The following is a 20,753-nucleotide window of genomic DNA, read 5'->3' as shown; positions in this document are numbered from 1 at the left end:
CAGATATGTTTAACAACTACTGAACCAGTTCTAGCAGTCAGGGCTTAACCGCTTGTCATAATGGTTTGATCAATATGCCAAAATACAAGGATGTTTGCCCAGTGATTACTGTAAAATGTGTTTGAAAACATAACTAGATTTACTTCTGCAGGTCCAGACAATATTCCTTAAATTATAATTATTAGTCTTTTTTCAGATTTGATGTAATCCTATATGAGATCTTTAATAATTTAATTATTTCTAGTATAGTGCCTCAGTCCTGGAAACTGTCTACTATAACTCCAATATTTAAAAAAAAGGGCTTCTCTTCATAGATCAGTAATTATGAACCTGTACGTTTAACTACCATATTGGGGTAAATGTTTAAAAAGGTGTCAATCTGAACTAATATAAGGTGATAAAGTTCTTAAACTAATTGATATGAACCAGCATGATTTTTTAAAAGGCAGGTCACCACTTACAAACTTTGCTGAATTCTACAACCAGACGACTCTAGTAAATGACACGGAAGTGGCCTCATAGGTTCATAGGTTCAGAGGAGCTTACTAGGCTAACGGTTCAAGAGCCCTTACAAGCCAAGCCAGTTTTACCCAGAGTTTGTACATTTTTTTATCCCTAGAGGAAAGTCAGCAAGTGGAGTTTTGACAATTTTTACAGATTGCCTATGTCTATAAGGGACATGGGTGCCACCCCAGGAGTGAATTTCTGATTTCCTATCCACTGGCCAAAATTGCACTAGAAGATGGTCAGGGGACGACTCTGCTTCACGTGAATAGGAAGCCTATTCCAGAGGAATGGCAAACTCTGGGACACATATCTGTCTCTCCAACATGATCTATTTATGTCAGAGATCAGGTTTAGATTTTTGAAGTGGTAACCCTCATGCAGTTAGTTTTGCGAAAATGCAACATTTCCATTAGGGCTGGGTCAAAGACTGCCTTGTTTGGTCTGGCACAGATCATCACTCAGTAATTAATAGGAAACTGAATACAGTGATAGGGCTTTTAATTGGTCCACAGATTACATGTTGGCTACACCCTGTATTTTTTTTTGGTGAGAAACCTCTGAAGATGCTCTAACTGTTGCAGGTACATGGCATGTAGATGCCAAAGGGTGCATTGTGTTCAATTATTGGTCTAATGAAGGCCAAGTACAGTGGTGCTTTGACATCCTTAGATCTGGATGCCATGCCCTTACTTATAAGTTGAGCCACATAGAAGGATTTCCTCACCACAGTGGACACATGGTGGTCAAAGTTTAGAGTGTGCTGTTATACACTTTCTCATATCTAGTTTGAGGCTGTAGCTCTGACACCAATCATTAGTCTGATTTAGACCATTCTGAAGGATATCTTCATCATCTGGGGAGTCAGTGATTGCCCCAACTACTGGGACCATATTCATTGATTTAGCTAAGGTGTTTGATGCCTTATCTCATTTAGTGATTTACAGTTCTATGGTTTAAATTAGATATAATGATTTCCTTACTAAGTAGATTATGAATCGGTTAACTGGCTGAAACCAAGTTGTGAAGGTACAAGGTTGTTGCTCAGATAGTCTAAAAGCTATTGCTAGAGTACAACAGGATTCTGTTTTGGGGCTATTATTGTTTAATATAGTCTTTCACCTATTCTCAAGCAGGACAAATGGTGGGTTAATAAATATACTAATAAGTGTAATATTATTTTTATCATAGTGAGTAAGAGAGATTTTTGATAAAATAAGAACTTATGCAGGGAAGGATTTGGGCAATAGGTTTTGATAATTGGAAAGGTATGTGCTTTGTAGCAGCATATTAAACATCAAGTTACCTTACAAAACCATACTTTAGAGAAAGTGAAAGGTTGTAAGACTTTAGAAGAACAATCTCTAAAACATTTTCATTTGATGAACATTTTCATAAGATTGTTAGTTTATTTTTCAGATAACCCAGTACATTATTGTGGAATATTACTACTACTAGGAATGAACTCTGATTAATTTATATAAAATTTTCATCAGACCTTTAAAAGAACACAATAATTTTTTTTATAGGTTCATAGGTAAATACTAGGCTATCTGCCCGAGGGCATCTATAAGCCTAGCCAGAATGTGTTGGCTTTCGCCAGCCCCTTAGATTAGTTCCCTGTGCCTCTGTGCCTGTTAATGCTGGACAACTTAACAGCTTGGATACTGTTCAGAGAAAATGTACTAAGCAGATTTCTTCAGTAAGTCATTTTTTTAAGAATATAGAAATAAATGGCTCAGTCTTTACAGATAAAGTCCTTATAAGGGGAAACTAATTTTAGCTCATAGGACTATGTATGGTGAAGAAATTAGAAAATTAGAATGTTATTAAATCTTGAAACATATTCTAATGCCAAAACATTTCATCAGAAACTTCTTAAATTTTGTATAAACTGTGACAAACAAAAATGCTGTCAGCCCAGCTAGCTGGAATGTTGTAAATAATCATATGTCATTTGTGAATATCAACATGATTCATATGGTTGTCTTACAAATCTAAGACAACTATATGTTATGTGTATATTAAGCTACTGGTGCAAAAGTGTGTGTTGAACAGGGTCTGTACAGTACTGAGCTTCAAGGATGTGTCCACAGTGTATCCTACTGGAAAAGAACATAAATGTATATAAACTATATTCCTGTGCAAATGTATGTTTTAAAAGTAGAAGCTGGAACATACAGAGTTAACTTGCAAAACTTCATGAAAATAAGTTGAAATTAAAGTGTTTTATGATTGTGTTACCTCTCAGTTTCAGTTCAATAACAGACACAATGTCTAGAGCTAGAAGTTTTTGTATTGCCTTGAAACAAAAATAATTGCTAGGTTTCAAATGTAAAAGCATTGTATTGTTTTATGGCTTCCATGTTCTGCAAACTTCTGAGAGATATTTACTTCTCACACAGAGATGTTAAAATTCTGTTAGTATCTGTTTAGCCAGGGAACTAATTTCAGGTGACAAAGACCGATGTCAAGCAAGCTAACCCAGCAGTAATGTTTGATATTAATTTAAGAACTCTCTCAGAGAGAGACTATGTATTTTGTATCTTGTCTTGGACCTAGAAACATCCACTCAGCACTTCTGCCTGTGTGTTTTCTGTAAGCAAGACTTAGGACATAGTATTTCTCTTAGATATAGATAGGAATATATTAAATATTAGTTTAGATGTTTATCTGTAGTTATTTGAGACTTAGAGCATAGTATTTCTCTTAGATATAGATTAGAAATATAGTAAAAATTAGTTTAGATGTTTTCTGTATTTATTTGAGACTGCCCTGCAATATTGTTTTAAAATATTTCCTGTGATTTTGAACTCTGAAGTAACTGTGTTTGTTTTCTGAGTATTGTCTTGGTCTTTTATTATTTATTATTAAATATATTTAAACCTATCTCTGTGGCTGATATTTGTGAGACATATTTAAGCTCTTAGAGTAGTTGCATATGTATTTGCTGACACTGTGCAGGCCACTCCTAAATAGCCTTGCTTGGTCAGACTACCATTTGTATTAATAGTTACATTACACAGTAGGATCAGACACCCTTTGTAAGGGCCTTATAGCAGCTGATAAGTAGGGTGGCTGGTGGCAGCTGGTACTACCTTATAGTCTGTGCAGAAGGGGGCATAGCTAGTAAACCTGTACCAGCCTTCCCCAGGTATGTGTGTGTGTGTTTGTATATAAATCAAATCTCAAAGTGTGTGTGTGTGTGTGTCAACTACTTGGGCAGGGACATGAAGGACTAGTTGGACATAGTGGGTGCTAAAGGTCTTAGCTTGGCCACTCGGCTGAGATATCAACCCTATAGCTGTGCCAGGGAGGAGTCTTATTGGGGATCTGGAAAAAGAGGGAGAAACCAGCCTCAGACTGACTGTGATCTCTGTGTGCTCTTAACAGAAATTGTACTTTACTGTGTGTGTACTTGTCATCCTCCCATTGTGTTCGTCCCTCACCATTGCCAGTGGTGAGGATTGAGGTTCCTTGATTACTGGGCCAGCACAGGGGCATCACATAAACTATAATAGAGCTTCAGTTAGGAGTCCATTTTTGACACAGGTGGTCCCAATATTATGGAATATGTTAGAATAAAATCTGCAGATTTGTTTAAATCTGAATTAGATTTTGTATTTGTACACCCATGTATAACACTGATTTTAGGGTGTCAGAGTTCTTTCACAGCCTTGTGGCCTGAGCTCTGCAATCACAAAGAAGTTAATAACCCTGCATTATAATTGAAAGAACCTAACCGTGTATGTAATATTTGTAAGACAGGCAAACTAAAGATAGTGTAAATAAAGGAACCAGAATAACTGTTCCTAATGTACCACTGCTTATGTCACTGATTCATAGGGTATTGTTAAATTCCTAGAAAAAAGCACTGACATATTTTAAGTAATGACAGTGTTGACTATATTTTCCAACCTCATAACTTTTCATTCCATACTGTACTCTGAATGATCATTGCGTTACCTACTATAAATATCAAACTGAGAGAAAAGTTTATGTAGGAATATAAATGTAGTCAAGCTGTTTGGAGTAAACAACATTTTAATTGTACAAACTATATCTTATTAATATACACTTACCAGAATGCAGTTGGATTTAAAAGATATTTTATGTTGCATCTGAAATACAATGATTATTATTAATCCATTGGACTATTAACTCCACATTATATCATTATTACATGGGGAAAGCATACTTTAATTTCAGTAAAATTGTACCTAGTAGTCAACAAAATCTGGTTTAATATGAAGAATGATAATCTACATTGTTCTTTTTGTACACATTTGGACAGATGTATCTGATATCTCTATGATATATGTTATAATTTAGATATGAAACAGAAAGAATATCATAACTTTTGCTTGACTTCAATACTATCTGATACAGATATTATTAGCAAATTTATATTATTAAAAGTTCAAATGTTGTTGTTGTGTCTTTCGGCTTTTCCCAGTTAGGGGTCGCCACAGCGGAACTCCGCTCCGCTAATGATTGGCAGCAGATTTTTGCATGCCGAGTTGCCAGCCCTGATACACAACCTTCAACAAAGGTACACCCATTCATGCATGTCTCCATGCAGAAGACGTTCTAGCTGAGAATCGAACAGAACAACGCCTTACTGTGAGGCAACAATGCTACCGCAGCACCACCACCGCAAGTTCAAATGTACAGGATATGAAATGGGATGAAGTAACAGCCATAGAAATTGAAGCAAAATTAAGAAAAGCTCCTAACCGGAAACTCCAGGCCCAGATGCAGTACCTAACTTCTGTCTAAAAGTATTAACATTGTACATGAAAATTTAGCCCTGAGTAAGAACTACTTACATGTGCTTCCCAAGCAGAAACCACCCTGGTTAACAACAGGAAAAATGTTACTCCTTCTTACGAGTGAACCTGCAATCTATCCTAAAAACTATAGCCCCAATAACTTGACTTCTAACAATGTTTAAACTATATATTGGAACTGATGCTGACAGAGTTTATAGTCATTTAGAAGAAAGCTCAGTCATGGCAATAGAACAGAAGAGTAACAAAGGAAAGTCATATAGAACAAAGGATCATTTCTTATTAAATAAACTCATAACTGATAGTCATTAAAGAGAGAAGAATCTAAGTATGGCATGGAGAGATTACAAATCAGCATTTGACACCATCCACATTCATGGATAAAGGAATGGTTACAAATGTATAAGATACACCCTATATTGATCAATTACATTACAGTGACCAATAAACAGTGAAAAAACACTTTGCAGCTAAGCCATAATAAAGGACAAAAGACTATTCCAGGGATAACAATTCAGAGGAGGATATTGCAGGGTGACTCTGTCGCCACTGTTCTTTTGTCTTGCCCTTAACCTGTTAAGCTATAGGTCATGGTTACAAATTGGCTCCCAAAAACAACAAAGTGTAAAGACTTATCTTCTTTTTGTGGGCAATTTCAAACTGCATTTTTCATTAGAAGAGGAGATGAAAGCACAATTGCAAGTGGTCAAAACTTCCTCAGATGATTTAAGAATGTCATTTCATCTTCATAAATGTTCAAAGCAGCATTTAAAGCAGGAAAACTGCGGCACCAAGAAAATATCAGTCTAGGACAGGAATGTGATATAAGGGAATAGAGCAGGGGGGAATGTATACATATTTGGGAAATGGCGAAAGATCAACAATAAAACATGAACAATTGCAAACAAAACTTAGGAAGGAATATTTTAGCTGAATAAAATTAATTCTGAAAACAGCCTGACATCTAGGAACAAAGTCCAAGCTATAAACCAATTTTCTCTTCCTGTTCTAACTTACAGTTTTTAAATGATTGACTGGTTCCAAAAGATATTGGATCGGTTTTACAGGGAAACGAAAAATGATTCGTGCTTATCAAATGATATATAAAAATCAGTGTATACCAAGATTATGTAATCCTCATTCTGAAGAAAGTGTTGGTCTCCTTGAAATTGATTACATGTATAGGTCTGCAGTTGTAGGACTGCATACATATCTGCTGACCTTACCAGATCCAAACATAGTGAAATTTTTAAAACATGAGGAGAACAAGTCTAAGATGACTTCCCTGCTTAGTTTAGCAGAAGCATATCAGATTAAAGAGTGAATGGAAACTAAACCAGAAGTAGACAAAAATTAGGCAACAACTGAATGTGCCAAAAAAACAAAAGAAAGACTAAAGAGAAGGATCAGATGAGTAGCCAAGAAATGTGTAAAAGGCAAGTAAAGAAAACTCCTGGAACAACCTTATGTCAATCAGGATTTGATGCAGGAATGGTTAAGGAGAGGTGAATTTAAATCAAAAGATAAAAGGTTAATATTTGTGGCCAATGATAGTGGACTACATAAACATTAGTTTACAAAGTCCATTGAGCATGTGTAATAAATAGACCAATGTAGGTTTCCAGTTCTACTAGTAGTTACATAGTGAGTGGGATGAGTCACAGCTTGTCTTTACTCTTTGGTGACCATTGTGCATATCTTTTTTAACAAAGTATATTGTGTATTCATATAAGATGAGCTTGAGAGCAAAATCTAGAAAGTCAGTGAAGTTACCCATGTTGTAAATCAGTACATAAGGATATACATGGAATATTTCTATAACTGTTGCATGTTAATTGACACCAATTATATGCTCTTATTTAAATGTAACTAAAACAAAAAAATACAAGCAAATAATGAAGACTAGTGATAACAAAGCAACCAATGAATTAAAAAAGCACGTAGGATATGTAGGATGAAATAACCAAATTATCTATTTATTATAAAGTCGAATGCTTTCATCTACACTTTCAAAAGACTTCATCAGAACTAAAATGAATTTCAACCACCCTGAATTTAAATGCAAGCGATGATCACATGATCCATTATATTATGCCATAGTTAATTAGAAAGTCTTTTATAAATACATAAAAATGTCTTTAAAGCTAAATGTTTGTACATTTTAGTGCATTTGTAATACAAATGTCAATTAAATGTTGTGTGACATTCTAAACGAGAGGGTAGTGTAATGAGTGTGGTATTTACCTTACAAACATAAGATGCATGGTTTGAGTCATATATGAGGTAATTGGCTAAGCTTAAAATGGTTCAGAAGGGCAGTTAGCCTAGTACTAATCTATGAACCTATGCAAAGAACTTTAAAATTGAACTATTTGCATTCCAAAGGGGGTTTGTCATGTCTAACTCTAATATTGTGTGAGACATCATCTAAGGCAGACAATATGTTTTAAAATGAATTGGATGTTTAAACAAAGGTTTGTTTTTCTACTGAGCGTTGCTAGCATTCCCATGTCATAACTCATCCAGCTTAATCCTCTAATGTATTTGTCTATTTGAAATTACTACCAATGTGATATCATTTTACATTAAGGACCCTTTGGGCTTTCTTGCCAAACTACATGATTTTATTAATTATGATTTTCAAAATTTTGATTTTTTACTATTGACATTTTATATATGTTTACATTTCTGAGAAATTAGGTTTGGGGCTTTTTAGAGATTTTTTTAGTGGGAGATAGTGCTTTGCTAACATGGACATGAAAGTTTTATGTGATCCTATGGATGCAGTTTTATGGAACTTTTTATTTTTTTCTCTTTTTTCTGTACTTAGTGATAAGTACTTTGAACAATAAAGTGGATTTGCAATGGAGGGATGTTTTGATACCCATTTATGTGAAAAATGCACAATCTCAACAGGAGAATAGAGTTTTATACCAGACTGAACTTTTCAAAAAAATTTCTTTTTATGTCGGATATCTTGACTTATTTTTAATTTGGCAGGGATAACATTATGAATGTGAAGCACTTCTTATGTTCAAATGAATGCACACACTGTTGAAAAATAATAGCATTTTAAGATATATTGCTTGAATATGACTGTGAAACAAGGACATGTAATTCTTCAGTTTGGCAAAAGCCCACATGTGTAAATAGTCACCGTACATTTTGATACCTTTCATTCCCAGGATATTAAGAAAAATGTGGTATGAAACCAGTTTACTAGGGCTTTGAGGTCAACTTCTATGTTATGCCCACAGTGACTTGTCCCATACAACTTCTTCTTCTTCCGACTTTTCCCGGTTAGGGGCCGCCACAGCGGAACACCTGTCTGCTCATGATTGGCAGTAGAGTTTTACAGTGTCGAGTTGCCAGCCCAACCGTCCACAGAAGGCACACACACACACACACTCAGACCTAGGGCCAATTTAGAGTGTCCAATCCACCTACCGCATGTCTTTGGGGTGTGGGAGAGAACTGGAGTACCCGGAGGAAACTGACGCGACCACAGGGAGGACATGCAGACTCCACACAGAAGGCACCCCAGCTGAGCATCAAACCAGAGAACCTCTTGCTGTGAGCCAACAACGCTAACCGCTGCACCACTGTGGCCCATACAACATTGTAAAGAATTCAGCTGGATGTTTCTGGATAGAGGGCACCCAGCACAATATGTTAATGCTAATATGTCAGAAGTGATCTTTCAGGGACAGGCCACTTTTAAACCAATATTGCTGCTTGGATGTGATAGTTTGGATGAGATAGTTCCTGTGGCATTAAATTTCATTTGAACAATAGAAATAATAGTTTTGTATCGCCAATAGCACTGACAATCATGCTATCAGGAAAGTAATTATCAGTAAATGGAAATACATTAGAGGGAATGAAGCCATTTGTAGAGTGTTGGGACCATATCCTTGTTTTACTATTAAGATGAGCTGTAACATCAAGGGCTAATTAGAGAAACTTATTAAAGGACATATGGCTTCCAATAGGTATGCATTTATAATTGCAGATCCTGTTCATACTGCTGGTTTACTTTTAAGGGACTGGTGGTATACTTGTCATTTTTACAGAAACTAAAACATTGGAATAACTAAACTTTATTACTGAAAAGGTTTTTTATGATTCATAATGTTATCTTTTTTCAGTGTGACACATTTTACGTAGGGAAGATTACTGGAAAGTTAAACCAAAGAACTTAGAACATGTGCATGCTATCAAAAGCAAAGACCGGCAATGCTTTGTTTAAACATTCATGTGATTGTGATAGTTTTAAAACATGTTTCATTTTAATCTTGGACGATGTCTTAAATATTAGAGGTAAAAATAAAAAAAATGTAATGCAAAGAGTTAAACTGAAAATTGTTTTGAATGCCTCTACTCTACCAAGTTTAAATGTGAACGTTTGAATTAAAAGTGCATCAAAAATGTACACACTGAAGTGTTTTGTTTTTCTTTTTTGTTGTTGCTTTAAAGGCATCTTTGCATTATGTGTTTATTAAAAAAGTCTTTTTATTATCATTTGACTGATCATGTGATTTTGCATTTGCGTTTAAACTCAGAGCACACTACCTTTTAATAAATAGATAGTTAATCTGGTTACTTTGCCTTCCATTTTTGTATTTAAATGCAGCTTTCTGTTAAGATTACCTCAAGTATTAGATTAACAATGCAAAGGCTACTGAACTTAAGATGAATGAGTGCAAATCAGATGAGAATACTTAAACCTCCAGGTACCCAACAAAAACGTATACATACAATGACAATTATAACATTTCTTCAGAATTTCAATGATTTCTACTACTGTTACAGTGAAAAAGTATTAATATTCATATATTTTTGTGTTTTCAACAGATTGGTACCCAAGAAATATCACCATATCCCAACAAGGTTCTAGCCTGTTAATAACCTTTGACCTTGCACCAAGAGCCCTGAATGTCAACAATTATTACCTTTTCTACAAGGAAGGAAAAGGAAATGTAATGAAGTATGTCATGGTGAGACACACATTTTAATGTATCTCCTAAGCGCTACATTGGTCTCTACAATTTCATTTTAAAATGACAATTCATGGTTTGAGATTTCTGTGAAAGTAGAGCAAAGTAAAGTAGCTTCCTTGCCTTGGTTAATATTCTTGCAGACTTAAGTTTTACTTACTTTCAGATGAATATCAGTGCTTAAGAATCTCCTTCTCCTTGATGTAAAAGCAGTATTTCACCAGCTGGTCATCCAGCTAAGTTTATACTGGCCCAATTGATTATTTTAATCTTGATAACATCATAGCCAGTAATGGATTAGCAATATTAGCACATTTGTTGGGTATGTAAAAAATGGTTTTCGTAACTGGCAACATTTAACAAATTCACAGTAACTAACTTTATTAAATATCGATAAATGCAAAGCAAGACTGGACACACAACAAGAAAGCTAAATTTGTTTTGCATTACCTAAATCATATGGCAGAAAAGAGCAAGATATTTAAAAAAAGGGGAATGCCTGTTTAGAAAATGTTTGTTTTTACAGTCAGAATAATATCTAGTCATTTATTCTATGAGATTATACTAGAAATATCAAGCCAATGTCAGTCTTAATTTAGACATGTTAAAGTTATATCCCTTTTTTATCAGAAAACAACATCATGTACAATCTCTGGAGAGCAAAACATAAATAAATTACTCCTGCAGGGGAGTTAATACTACCATGCCAATGTGGTGCACTGTTGTGTGTTAAAAGGTGCATTTCTGGGTAATTTTGAAATAGTCTGCAAGCATGAAAAACTCTTAGAAAGTGACTATAATAGTGCAAACTTTTACATTTCCATTAATCTCTTGGAAAGTTGGAGTAAAGCGTAGATTTGCAATTTTGGAGACTTTTAATTCTTTTAGAAATGACACAACAACAAATCACCAATGGTGTTTAAGTGAAAAGAAGTACACTTGAAAAATCTTCTATTGCCTAATTCTAATCATACATTACAATAGAAATGAATGAATTGTAGCTTATTCTAAAAAGTTACAAAGTTTGGGGTAGAAACATATTTAATGTGTGAAAGGGGTCTATATTATGTAGTCAAAGGAATTAAACTTGAATACTCTTTCATCGACTCATATGTGTCGAACGAACGGCCACATCATCGATTTTTTTCCAAGGGAAAAAAAATCAGTTGGCCGTTGTTTTAAATCTGTCTTTTCTCTACTGTAGTACAATCTCGGAGTTAATATATTTAGTTAGGGGGTATAGGAGGCACAGCCCCCCACATTGGGTGAAGCCCCCCATTTTATAATGTTTGTGATATCGTGTGGTGCGTAGTTGGCCTTACGATTTTTTTCCCTTGGAAAACAATCCGCGATGTGGCCATTCACTTAAGTGTAGGTTCGACACATATGTGTCGATGAAAGACTACTTGGGTTTTAGTTCCTTCAACTACATAATATAGACACTATGAAAGTACCTGCAGATGTTGTGTTGCTTGGGTATTAATTGTAAATACTTTGGCAAAATGTGTGCATCTTGTTTAAATGTATGTTTTGTTGACCTGGTGGTCCTACTAGGTATGGCCCATTTTCAGGGGAGGCCAGTGTTGTATTTATACTGACTAGGTGGAATTTGAACAGGACACTGCAATCCTTCCCCTACTTTTTTGAACATATATTATAATCGATTACATCTGTGGAGTGCGGCAAGGAATTTTATAACAAAAGCAATAGCAGAGGCAGGCTCTGGAAACTTAAAGGTGATAACGAAGTAATAGTACATTAAAAAAAAAAATAAAAGGACTTGTAGTTTGTTTTTTCAGAAGGAAAACTGTCATCTGAAAAACTGAAAGAAAAGGTGGAAGTGCATGAGCTGCAACACAACTTATATGATGCACTCTCACCTAATGTAGTGGAAAAACTAGAGATTGAAAACATTGAGTATAAAGCAAGGAAATGTGACCATACTAAAACAACACCTGAGTAAGCTTCAAATTTCATCAGATGCATGCAAATGGGATTAGGAAGCCTTTCAAAATGACCTAGACAAGGGAAGCCATTTTCTTTCATATCTGTGATGTCAAGAAATACTCAAACTATGCAGATGCAGCCACAGAGAAATATAATACATCTATGCATGTGGAAGGCAAAGAGAAATACCAGACAGGTATTTTTGTAGAATACATTAATAAAGTTAGCATTTATGCTATGGTGGGTGACGATAATGCATGGGCCAAGAGACCCAAATGATGACATGGCCTTTAAAAATTACTTTGAAGTTTATATGACAAGCTGAACAGATACTATGATATGATTTTCAATCTGAAATGTTGGTATAGAGAAGAAAGACACTGTTTTTCACGACTAAAACATTACAAGACAGAAAAGTAAAAGAGGCATTTTTGTGCATCTCTTTTTATGTTAAAAGGATAAACAGCAAAGTAATGAACAGACTGAAGGATAGGAACTATCTGTGGAGTTAATGACTAAGAACATCAAAGTTTATCACATTAAAAGTGTGATTATTATGAAAGGAAGAGGGAAATAATAGTAATGATATATAGAGACCAGTCAGTAAAATGGTGTATCTCTGTAAGGAAAAAAAGAGGAACTTTGAGCAATTTCTTTGTACATTATGTAGGCAGAAGGGGCATTTCCACTGGATCTTCCAGAGTGCAACAGATGTGGGCCAGATAATTTCTAGTCAGACTTTCCTATGAAAAAATTTTTTGGAATGGCATGTTTGTTTGCTCTGGACATTTATGAAAAGTATGAGTTTTCTTATGTTTATGCTGACCAGCTTCTTGTTTATTTTATCCCTACATACTAATGCTAAGTTGTATGAGACTCAAAGAGATGGGCTATTCTATACCTGATTGCTGGGTGGTCCCAGGGAACTCATTTTATAGTACTAGAAGATAAAGTTGGACAAAAACATAAACACTTGTTTTCTCAGGTTCATAGGTTCATAAGTATTTACTAGGCTAACAACCACAAGGACCTTTTTAAGCCTAGCCATGCATCCCAAATTTCTGACAAGTTGCATTACCTTTGATAAGTGTAAGCAGGGGGTTGTGAGGTCAAAAATTTACAAACAGGGGCCTGGTTACCATTTACAGGTTGTCTGTGTCCATTAGAGATATAGGTGCCAAACCAGGGACAGATATTTCCTGTTCACATTCAATTGTCCAAGTTATACTTGAGTTGGGTTAGGGATTAACTCTGCTTCACGGGGATGGTGAGCCTGTTCCAGAGAAGAGTAGTCTCTGGGACACATACCTGCCTATCCAACATGCCCTATTTATATTACAGGCAAGGCATAAGTCTTTAGAATGGGTAATTCTATTGCTCTTTGTTTTGCGCATATGCAGGAAGTCAATCAGAGTGGGATCTGACAATGCCTTGTGTGCCAGGCGTAGATCTCCCCTCAACAGCTTGTAGAAGACAGAAATCGGGGATGGGGCCTTGAGGCAGTCTGCATAGGACATGTTACTTATGCCCTGCATTCTTTTAGTGAGGAATCTTTGGGGACATTCTGATTGTCGGATATGCCTAGTTAGGTACATACCAAAGGGGACATTGTACTCAATGATAGGTCTGATGAATGCCGAATGCAGTAGAACAATGACTTCCTTGGACCTAAATGTCATACCTTTGTTTATAAGTTGTACAACATAGAATGATTTCCTCACTACCATAGAGCCTTGGTGGTCAAAGGCTAGATTACTGTCTATGTGTGTGTCCCCATGTGCCTAACTACTGGGTCGGCTCTCAAGGGTGTCAATAAGATAGTTACCAGAGGTGAACAACTTCCCAAAGGATACTATTATGTATTTCTTGACATTTAGTTGTAGTCCAAGACTCTGACACCAGTTCTTTGTCTGTGTCAGCCCTTCCTGGAGGACATTTATGATAATTACTCCTTTTTTTATGGATGTTAGTGGCAGTGCCACAGGTCCATAGGTGAATACTAGGTTATCTGCCTTAAAGGGCTGTTTAAGCCTAACCAATTACTTGAAGTCAGAATCAAACCTTGTACTTTGTGTTTAGGTGGTGAAGATCTTAGCCATTATGCCAAACCCAATGCCAAACATTCTGCAATAGAATCATTAACAGAAAGGAATGTTCCTTGTATTTAGAGACATGTCATTGTATTCACATTGAATTGAAAAATGTACCCGATCTAACTATATTATGCATGTCACCAATTATTTTTACTGGACAACAATGGTGTGATTCCTCCAAGAGTCTTGATGGAGAGATGGGAAGGGGTTCTGAATGAAGAGTTGGAATCAGCAACAAAAAGAGAGACAAGTATTGCTAAAAATGAATTCATCCTCAGGTCGTGGTGAGTAACATTCCATGGTGGACTCTGTTTTTACAAAATCTTACCAAGATGATATATATATATATATAGACAGAGATTGTATTTTATACACCATGAAGAAATGTAGGTCAAAAATCAAAAAGAAGACTAGGTGCAGAGATCCTAGGATAAAAAAGTGCCCAGTGCTAGTCTATGAACTGATGCCAAGATTGGGAAAAAGGTAGTGTAGAATCGTCAGGACATGGAAATATTCCTACCACAGTGTTAGACTAGGCTGGGGGAGTGATCCCCTTGGGAGAAAGAGGAAGTGGTCCTAAAAAAAAATACAAAACTAACAAGCTAAGCAAGAGATATAAACACAATAAAGTGGACTGCTCAGGAAAGGAAGAAACTATGTAGTGTTACTATTACACAAGAAACAGTGCAGGCTTTATGATTATCATTGGCTGTGATTGTTAAGTTTTTCTCAAAGTTACCCCAAAAGGATTTGACATGTTGTCTTATTTGCCGGTTGAGGAGTGTGCTTTACCATTGTTGTGGCCTTGCTTTAGTTTTCTTAGACAACTTTTTGCATTTGTTGTAAAGTTTGTTGATGTTGGATATCCACCAGGGTGGCTTTTTCTTACTTGGGTCTCTGGCTTTGATTCTCTCTGGAACAGCTGAGTCTATACAGTTATACAAGTTATTGTAGAGGACCTTAGTGTAAGCTTTGGTGTAGTTATCACTTCCAGCTGGGGATGGGGCTTGGAATGCATTTATACCTTTCCCTAAGAGGGTATAGTTTGCTTTAGTGAAGTTTTTTAGTCTGACTTCACCCTTTGTGAGTTCTGGTGTTAGTGTCAGTTCAAAGGCGACTTATTTGTGGTCAGATTTAACTAATGAGGGTCTATCAGTTGCTGTGGTGCATCTGTTTGTCATGTTATACAACAGAAGCTGTCCTGGGAGCTGAAGGGCTTCAAAGGTAAAAAGCAAATCCAAGAACAAGAAAAAAACTGAAGGCCAACATCCAAGCACTTTATTAAGAAATAGCAGCACAAGTGTAGATAAAGCAAAATACATAAATAGATCAACAGATAAATTAATCTCTGAAATAGTTAATCCATTTGTATTCTATCATCTCAGTTTTTGTTATTATATCTCCCCATGAATATCCTGAAAAATTATTTGTAGTATTCTAAATTTAAATTTATGTTATTTACCATTACTTAAAATGTGCTTGTTTAGTGCACTGGTGTCAATACTTCTGTGAATGTCGGAAAGATGTGCACCAATTCTTTCTTTTAATTTCATATTAGTCTTTTCTATATAAAACATTTGCAGTGGGTGCAGTTGGTAAAATACACCACATTCAGATATGCACCTATTCATGAGGGAGATATAATAACAAGAAGTGAGAGCTGATAAATTACAAGGACTTAATATAGTATAAAACCAATATTAAAAGTAAAGTGTGTTTTTTATGATTTTTATATTATTTATATGACTTCTGGGCTAATATCTATCTATTTATTCATGTATCTATTTATTTATGTATTTATGTTTTTCATGTTTTTACTTGGAAATAATGTTTTAATTATATATCATATGATTCGATATTATATCATGTGATTGAATTTTATATCATATGATTGGCTGGTGTGTGTATATATAAAAAAGGAGAGAAGCTGCTATATTCTTATTATGCATTGAGAAAGAGTTACATACTCAAAAGCTTTGCTTTATCTAATCTTATGCTGCTATTTCTTAATAAAGTGTTTGGACGTTGGGCTTCAGGATTCTTCTTGTTCTTGGATTTACTGTTTGTCAAGTTAGTGAGGACCATATCTAGTATGTTTATTCCTCTTGTTGGGGTATGAGCAATTTGTTCTAGGGCATCAAATGTTATTATCTGTGGACTGTTAAATTTTCGACCTGGCAAAAATCCTGCCTCATGTTTGCCAAATACTGCAAAATGTCTGCTACAAAAATTCTCTTCCCTGATGTTAAGTGCATGCTATCCTATCTGAACATGGGTGCCCAAAACTAGGCTTGGATGCTCTACGCATTTCCATTTTTTTAAAAGAGGACATTTTTTCATGTAGATATTTACCCCACAAAAAATCTTTTCATTCATTGTGACATGACTTGCCTTCTATATGTGATTTGTGAAAAATACACCTGTATAAGCTATGCTATCTAAAAGGGCTATAAGTTCCCTACTAACAATCAGAGAGTCCTTGTGGATGAAACAGCTCTATACTTCCTCACATTAAGGCATTCTGAGGCCTGCCTCACATCCTCTATTTTTGCTCCTGGCAAGCATAATACTATTCAATGTTCATTACCTTTTCTGCAAATATAAGTATCAGTGCCTCTAATAACTGAATCTCCAATTACAAGAATATCTTTTCTGACCAGATCTGAAGGATCTTCAACATCTAATTCAGTAATATCTGCTCTATCAAATCTTGCAAAATTATTCTGTTACACTATTGGTCATAACTTGCCAGCAAATTTGAAGAACTTAACCGTGGCCATTGGATTGGAAAAGGTCAATTTATATTGCAATCCACAAAAAAAAAAAAAAAAAAAAAACAATGCTAAGAATGCTCAGATTATAGTACAATTGTACCTGTGTTCACATGATAGCAAACTAATGCATAAGATGTGCAAGTGAGACTCGAGCAATATACAGACTGTGAACTGTTGTAGCAATAAGCTGGTTTTGCACAAGGCAAAGACGCAAGAGAGCAAATTGTCAAAATCTACTGGATAATAAACAAAACAAGGGAGTTAAAAAAAAAACACATTTACATCTGCTTTACTGGCTACTCTAAAACATTTGACTATCTGGACCATAGCTGTACAAGCTGTGACAATTCACTTCTGTTTTATTGACTACTCAAAAGCTTTTGTCCGCAGCATAACAAATGGTGACAACTCTTAGAGAAATAAGAATGCAGAATCACCTTATTAGTTTCCTGAAATATCTATATGCAGACTAAAAAAGCACAGTTAGACCCAAGTATGGAATAACTAAAGATTCAAGATTAGCTGTACATAGACACGCTTGAAACAAAAAGACTGTTTTAGCAGGAAAAAAAAGAACAAGCCTGACAGAAGTATTCCTTTTTTTCCGGCTACAACAGTCTTTTTGGTTCAAGAATTCATTATTGGTTATAATAATGTTTTGTGGTTTTAACCTGTATGTAGAAACTTAGTTATTTAAATTGTACTCAAAATACAGCTTATAAAACTACAGGATAGATTTAATTAGATGCCACAATCAAAACTGCTAGAAGAAAGATTAACAAGCTCAGATATGCAGATAATACTACTCTGATGGCTGAAGTTAAAGTGGAATTGAAAAGCTTGCTTATGAAGGGAAAACAAGAACTACAAAAGCCTGCTTGCAGTTCAATATAAAAAAGTAAGTTTAGGTCATCTGGTCCTATCAGTTCTTTGCAAACAGATGTGGAAGAGGTGGACACAGTGACAGATTATATTTTCCTGGACTGAAGCTAAAGATCTCTGAAAATGGTGACTGTAGCCATTAAATTAAAAATGCTTGCCTTTTGGAAGGAAAGTTATGGTATCTTTTGGATAAATTATTCAAGAGTGAAGGTATCATATTGTAAGTGAAGGTCCATACAGTCAAGTATATGACTGTGACAGTTGTACTATAGATAAGGATGCACACCTGAAAATTGTTGCTGTTAAACTATGTTGCCAGAGAAAACATTCTGGGAATTCCATGGACAGCAAAAAGATCAAATTAGTCACTGTTTAAGGCAGTGGTATACAATGTCCGGCCCCAGGGCCACATCCAGCCCCCACACAGTTACCAAATATTTTTTAAAAAGTGAAAATAATGCTATGTCTTACTCCAGTCATGCAAACTTTCCAGCACGTGCTTACTTACCTAATTGACTGCAGTTGCGCACACCTCTAATTTTAGCTGCGGAATTAACTATTCTTTGTTGTTTAGAACTTGCAGTCTGTAAACAGTAGTAACTTTCTGCAAGTATTTGTAATAAAACATGGCTGCAAGCCAGAATAAAGTTCAATGCAAAGTTGATGTAGAAAACAGGCAATTTCATGACTGCTGTCTTAAGTAAAAATGCCAGTTACCTGTAACTATTGTTAACTCGTAACGACTTACTATGTTTTGAGGTGGCCCGCAGAAGCATTAAGAATTCCTGTAATGGCCCTCCCCACAAAAAGGTTGTGCACTACTGGCTTAAGGATGTAAACCCTTGATGCAAGGACAGGAAAAGAAGACACTGATGCTGAAACAAATCTAAGGCAAAACAAGAAAGTGACAGCAGTGGCAAATATAGGTATGTAGCATTATTGAAGTAATGACAATGAATTTGCAAGAATTTGCATAAGCAGTAGTTAACAGATAGGCCTGGTCTGATAAATTATTGGGATCACAAAAACTCAGACTTAGCTAGCTAAATGACTAAAACAACAACAACTTTATATGCTCCAGCAAAAAGTACAACATGGTTAAAAAGTAATAGAACCTTTTGTTTTCTCCCCATGTTTAAATATCAAATAACTGAAATAAGAAAAATAAAAAAAAATGTCCGTATATTAAACAGGCTACTTACATGGATAAAACAGAATAGCCATGAAAAGCAGTAAGGCTGAAATAAGCAAATATAGGAAGATGTTTTAAAGTTGTAAGACAAGAAACTTACAGAGAATAATATGTTAAACTAGAAAAAAGTATTGTGCAAAAGAAGAATTGTCTTCTTTAGCACTAACTATACACACAGAGACGTAGGGAAATTTAGAAAAGAGAAATGTTGCTATGGAAAATGTTGTTAAAATGATATTACAAAAAGAAAGGTTGGTGTAGCTGAAAATAAGCATAGAAAATCAAGAATTAATCACAGTGACAAAAAAAAGATAATCTCTAGTTCTTTTAGGAAATTAGACCATAAATAAGAAATAAAAAACACCATATACTAAACCAGATCTATGATACATAAGGATAGTTATAGGGCTTCAGCTTTACTAAAAACACTAAATACGTGAGATGATGAGGTATGATATTATGCTGATAGCAGTATCAGACTCCATCTTCTGGAACTATGTGCTGAACCAAAAAAGAAGAAACAATTACTTATTTATGCAGACAGAATAATTTATTTAGCCAGATAGGTTATTTACTAACAGATATAATTTTGGGAAAAATAGTAACTGTTGCTTATAAAGTAGGAGTAATAATAAAACATGCACAATTAATGGCAATAGTGAAAGGCATGGAGGCTAAACAACAATCTACAACCTAGAAACCTCATACAAGTTGGTGTCAGGGGCAACATGCACATTTTGCTATCGACTCCAACTTGTGTGAATTTCTGCCAGCTGACTGGTGCATATTTAGAGTCCCAATCTACAAACGTGGAGATATGGGATTATAATTGTTCAATGAGCACCCAGTAGCCATGCCTACCATAATTCCCAGTGGGAAGGGTATGGGTTTCTTCTCATCACATTATCATCCCCTTGTGGAGATCAGGGTTAGCCACAGGTAGAAGTTTGCATTAATACCATAGCCTGCTTAAATCTGGAGGGGTCACAGAACAGCAGCATTTCATGGAAAGCATTGTAAGTGGCAACACCTTCATGTGGGTACCAGCTACATGATGTGCATTACACACTCCGGGTTTCCCCAGTTAAATGGGAGGTTAGGAAGGGGCTAACTAAAAAGTATTTTCATTGATGTTGTAGTTTAGGGAGCCTAACTTTTACTTTTACTCTTTATATACAATGAGGCTCTTCGCCACTTTAAGAAGATCTACCTCATTGGTTTATAGTATCACTTTGCCAGAATCTTGCTTGGCAAGAACATGGCTCTTAGAATGTTGCATAATATGGAAACTTGACAATGTATGCTTCACAAGACCTTGAGGATTAATACCTAAGATACAAAACACATATCCAAAAGCAGCTGGGGATGAAGCTCTCCCAAAAAAATCAAAATTCAGTAACAAAAGTCCAAACAGGGAGTAAACAAACACGGCTCTCTTGATATTAAATAAAACTTTTATTCAGGTACAAACTAGTGAGCGCTTTCATGCCTCCTGGCACTTCTTCAGACAATATAAACACTGGAAAAATCTAAATAAAAAGGGCTTGCCTCACCCACATTATTTCACAATAACC

General features: G+C 35.4%; 1 protein-coding gene across 1 annotated transcript in view; it reads left to right on the top strand.

The window, feature by feature from the left end:
- The window catches only part of LOC122809317 (interleukin-17 receptor D-like), a 411,276-nt gene that overhangs the window by 291,321 nt on the left and 99,202 nt on the right, over positions 1-20,753 (top strand). The window contains exon 7 of the mRNA XM_044080716.1: positions 10,149-10,291. Within this exon, the coding sequence (XP_043936651.1) occupies positions 10,149-10,291 (143 nt within the window). The remainder of the gene's footprint in view (positions 1-10,148; positions 10,292-20,753) is intronic.

Source organism: Protopterus annectens, chromosome 8.part0 (assembly GCF_019279795.1).
Source record: "Protopterus annectens isolate FY-2018-M chromosome 8.part0, PAN1.0, whole genome shotgun sequence".
NCBI lineage: Eukaryota > Metazoa > Chordata > Ceratodontiformes > Protopteridae > Protopterus > Protopterus annectens.
This window is presented reverse-complemented; position numbering and strand designations above follow the sequence as displayed.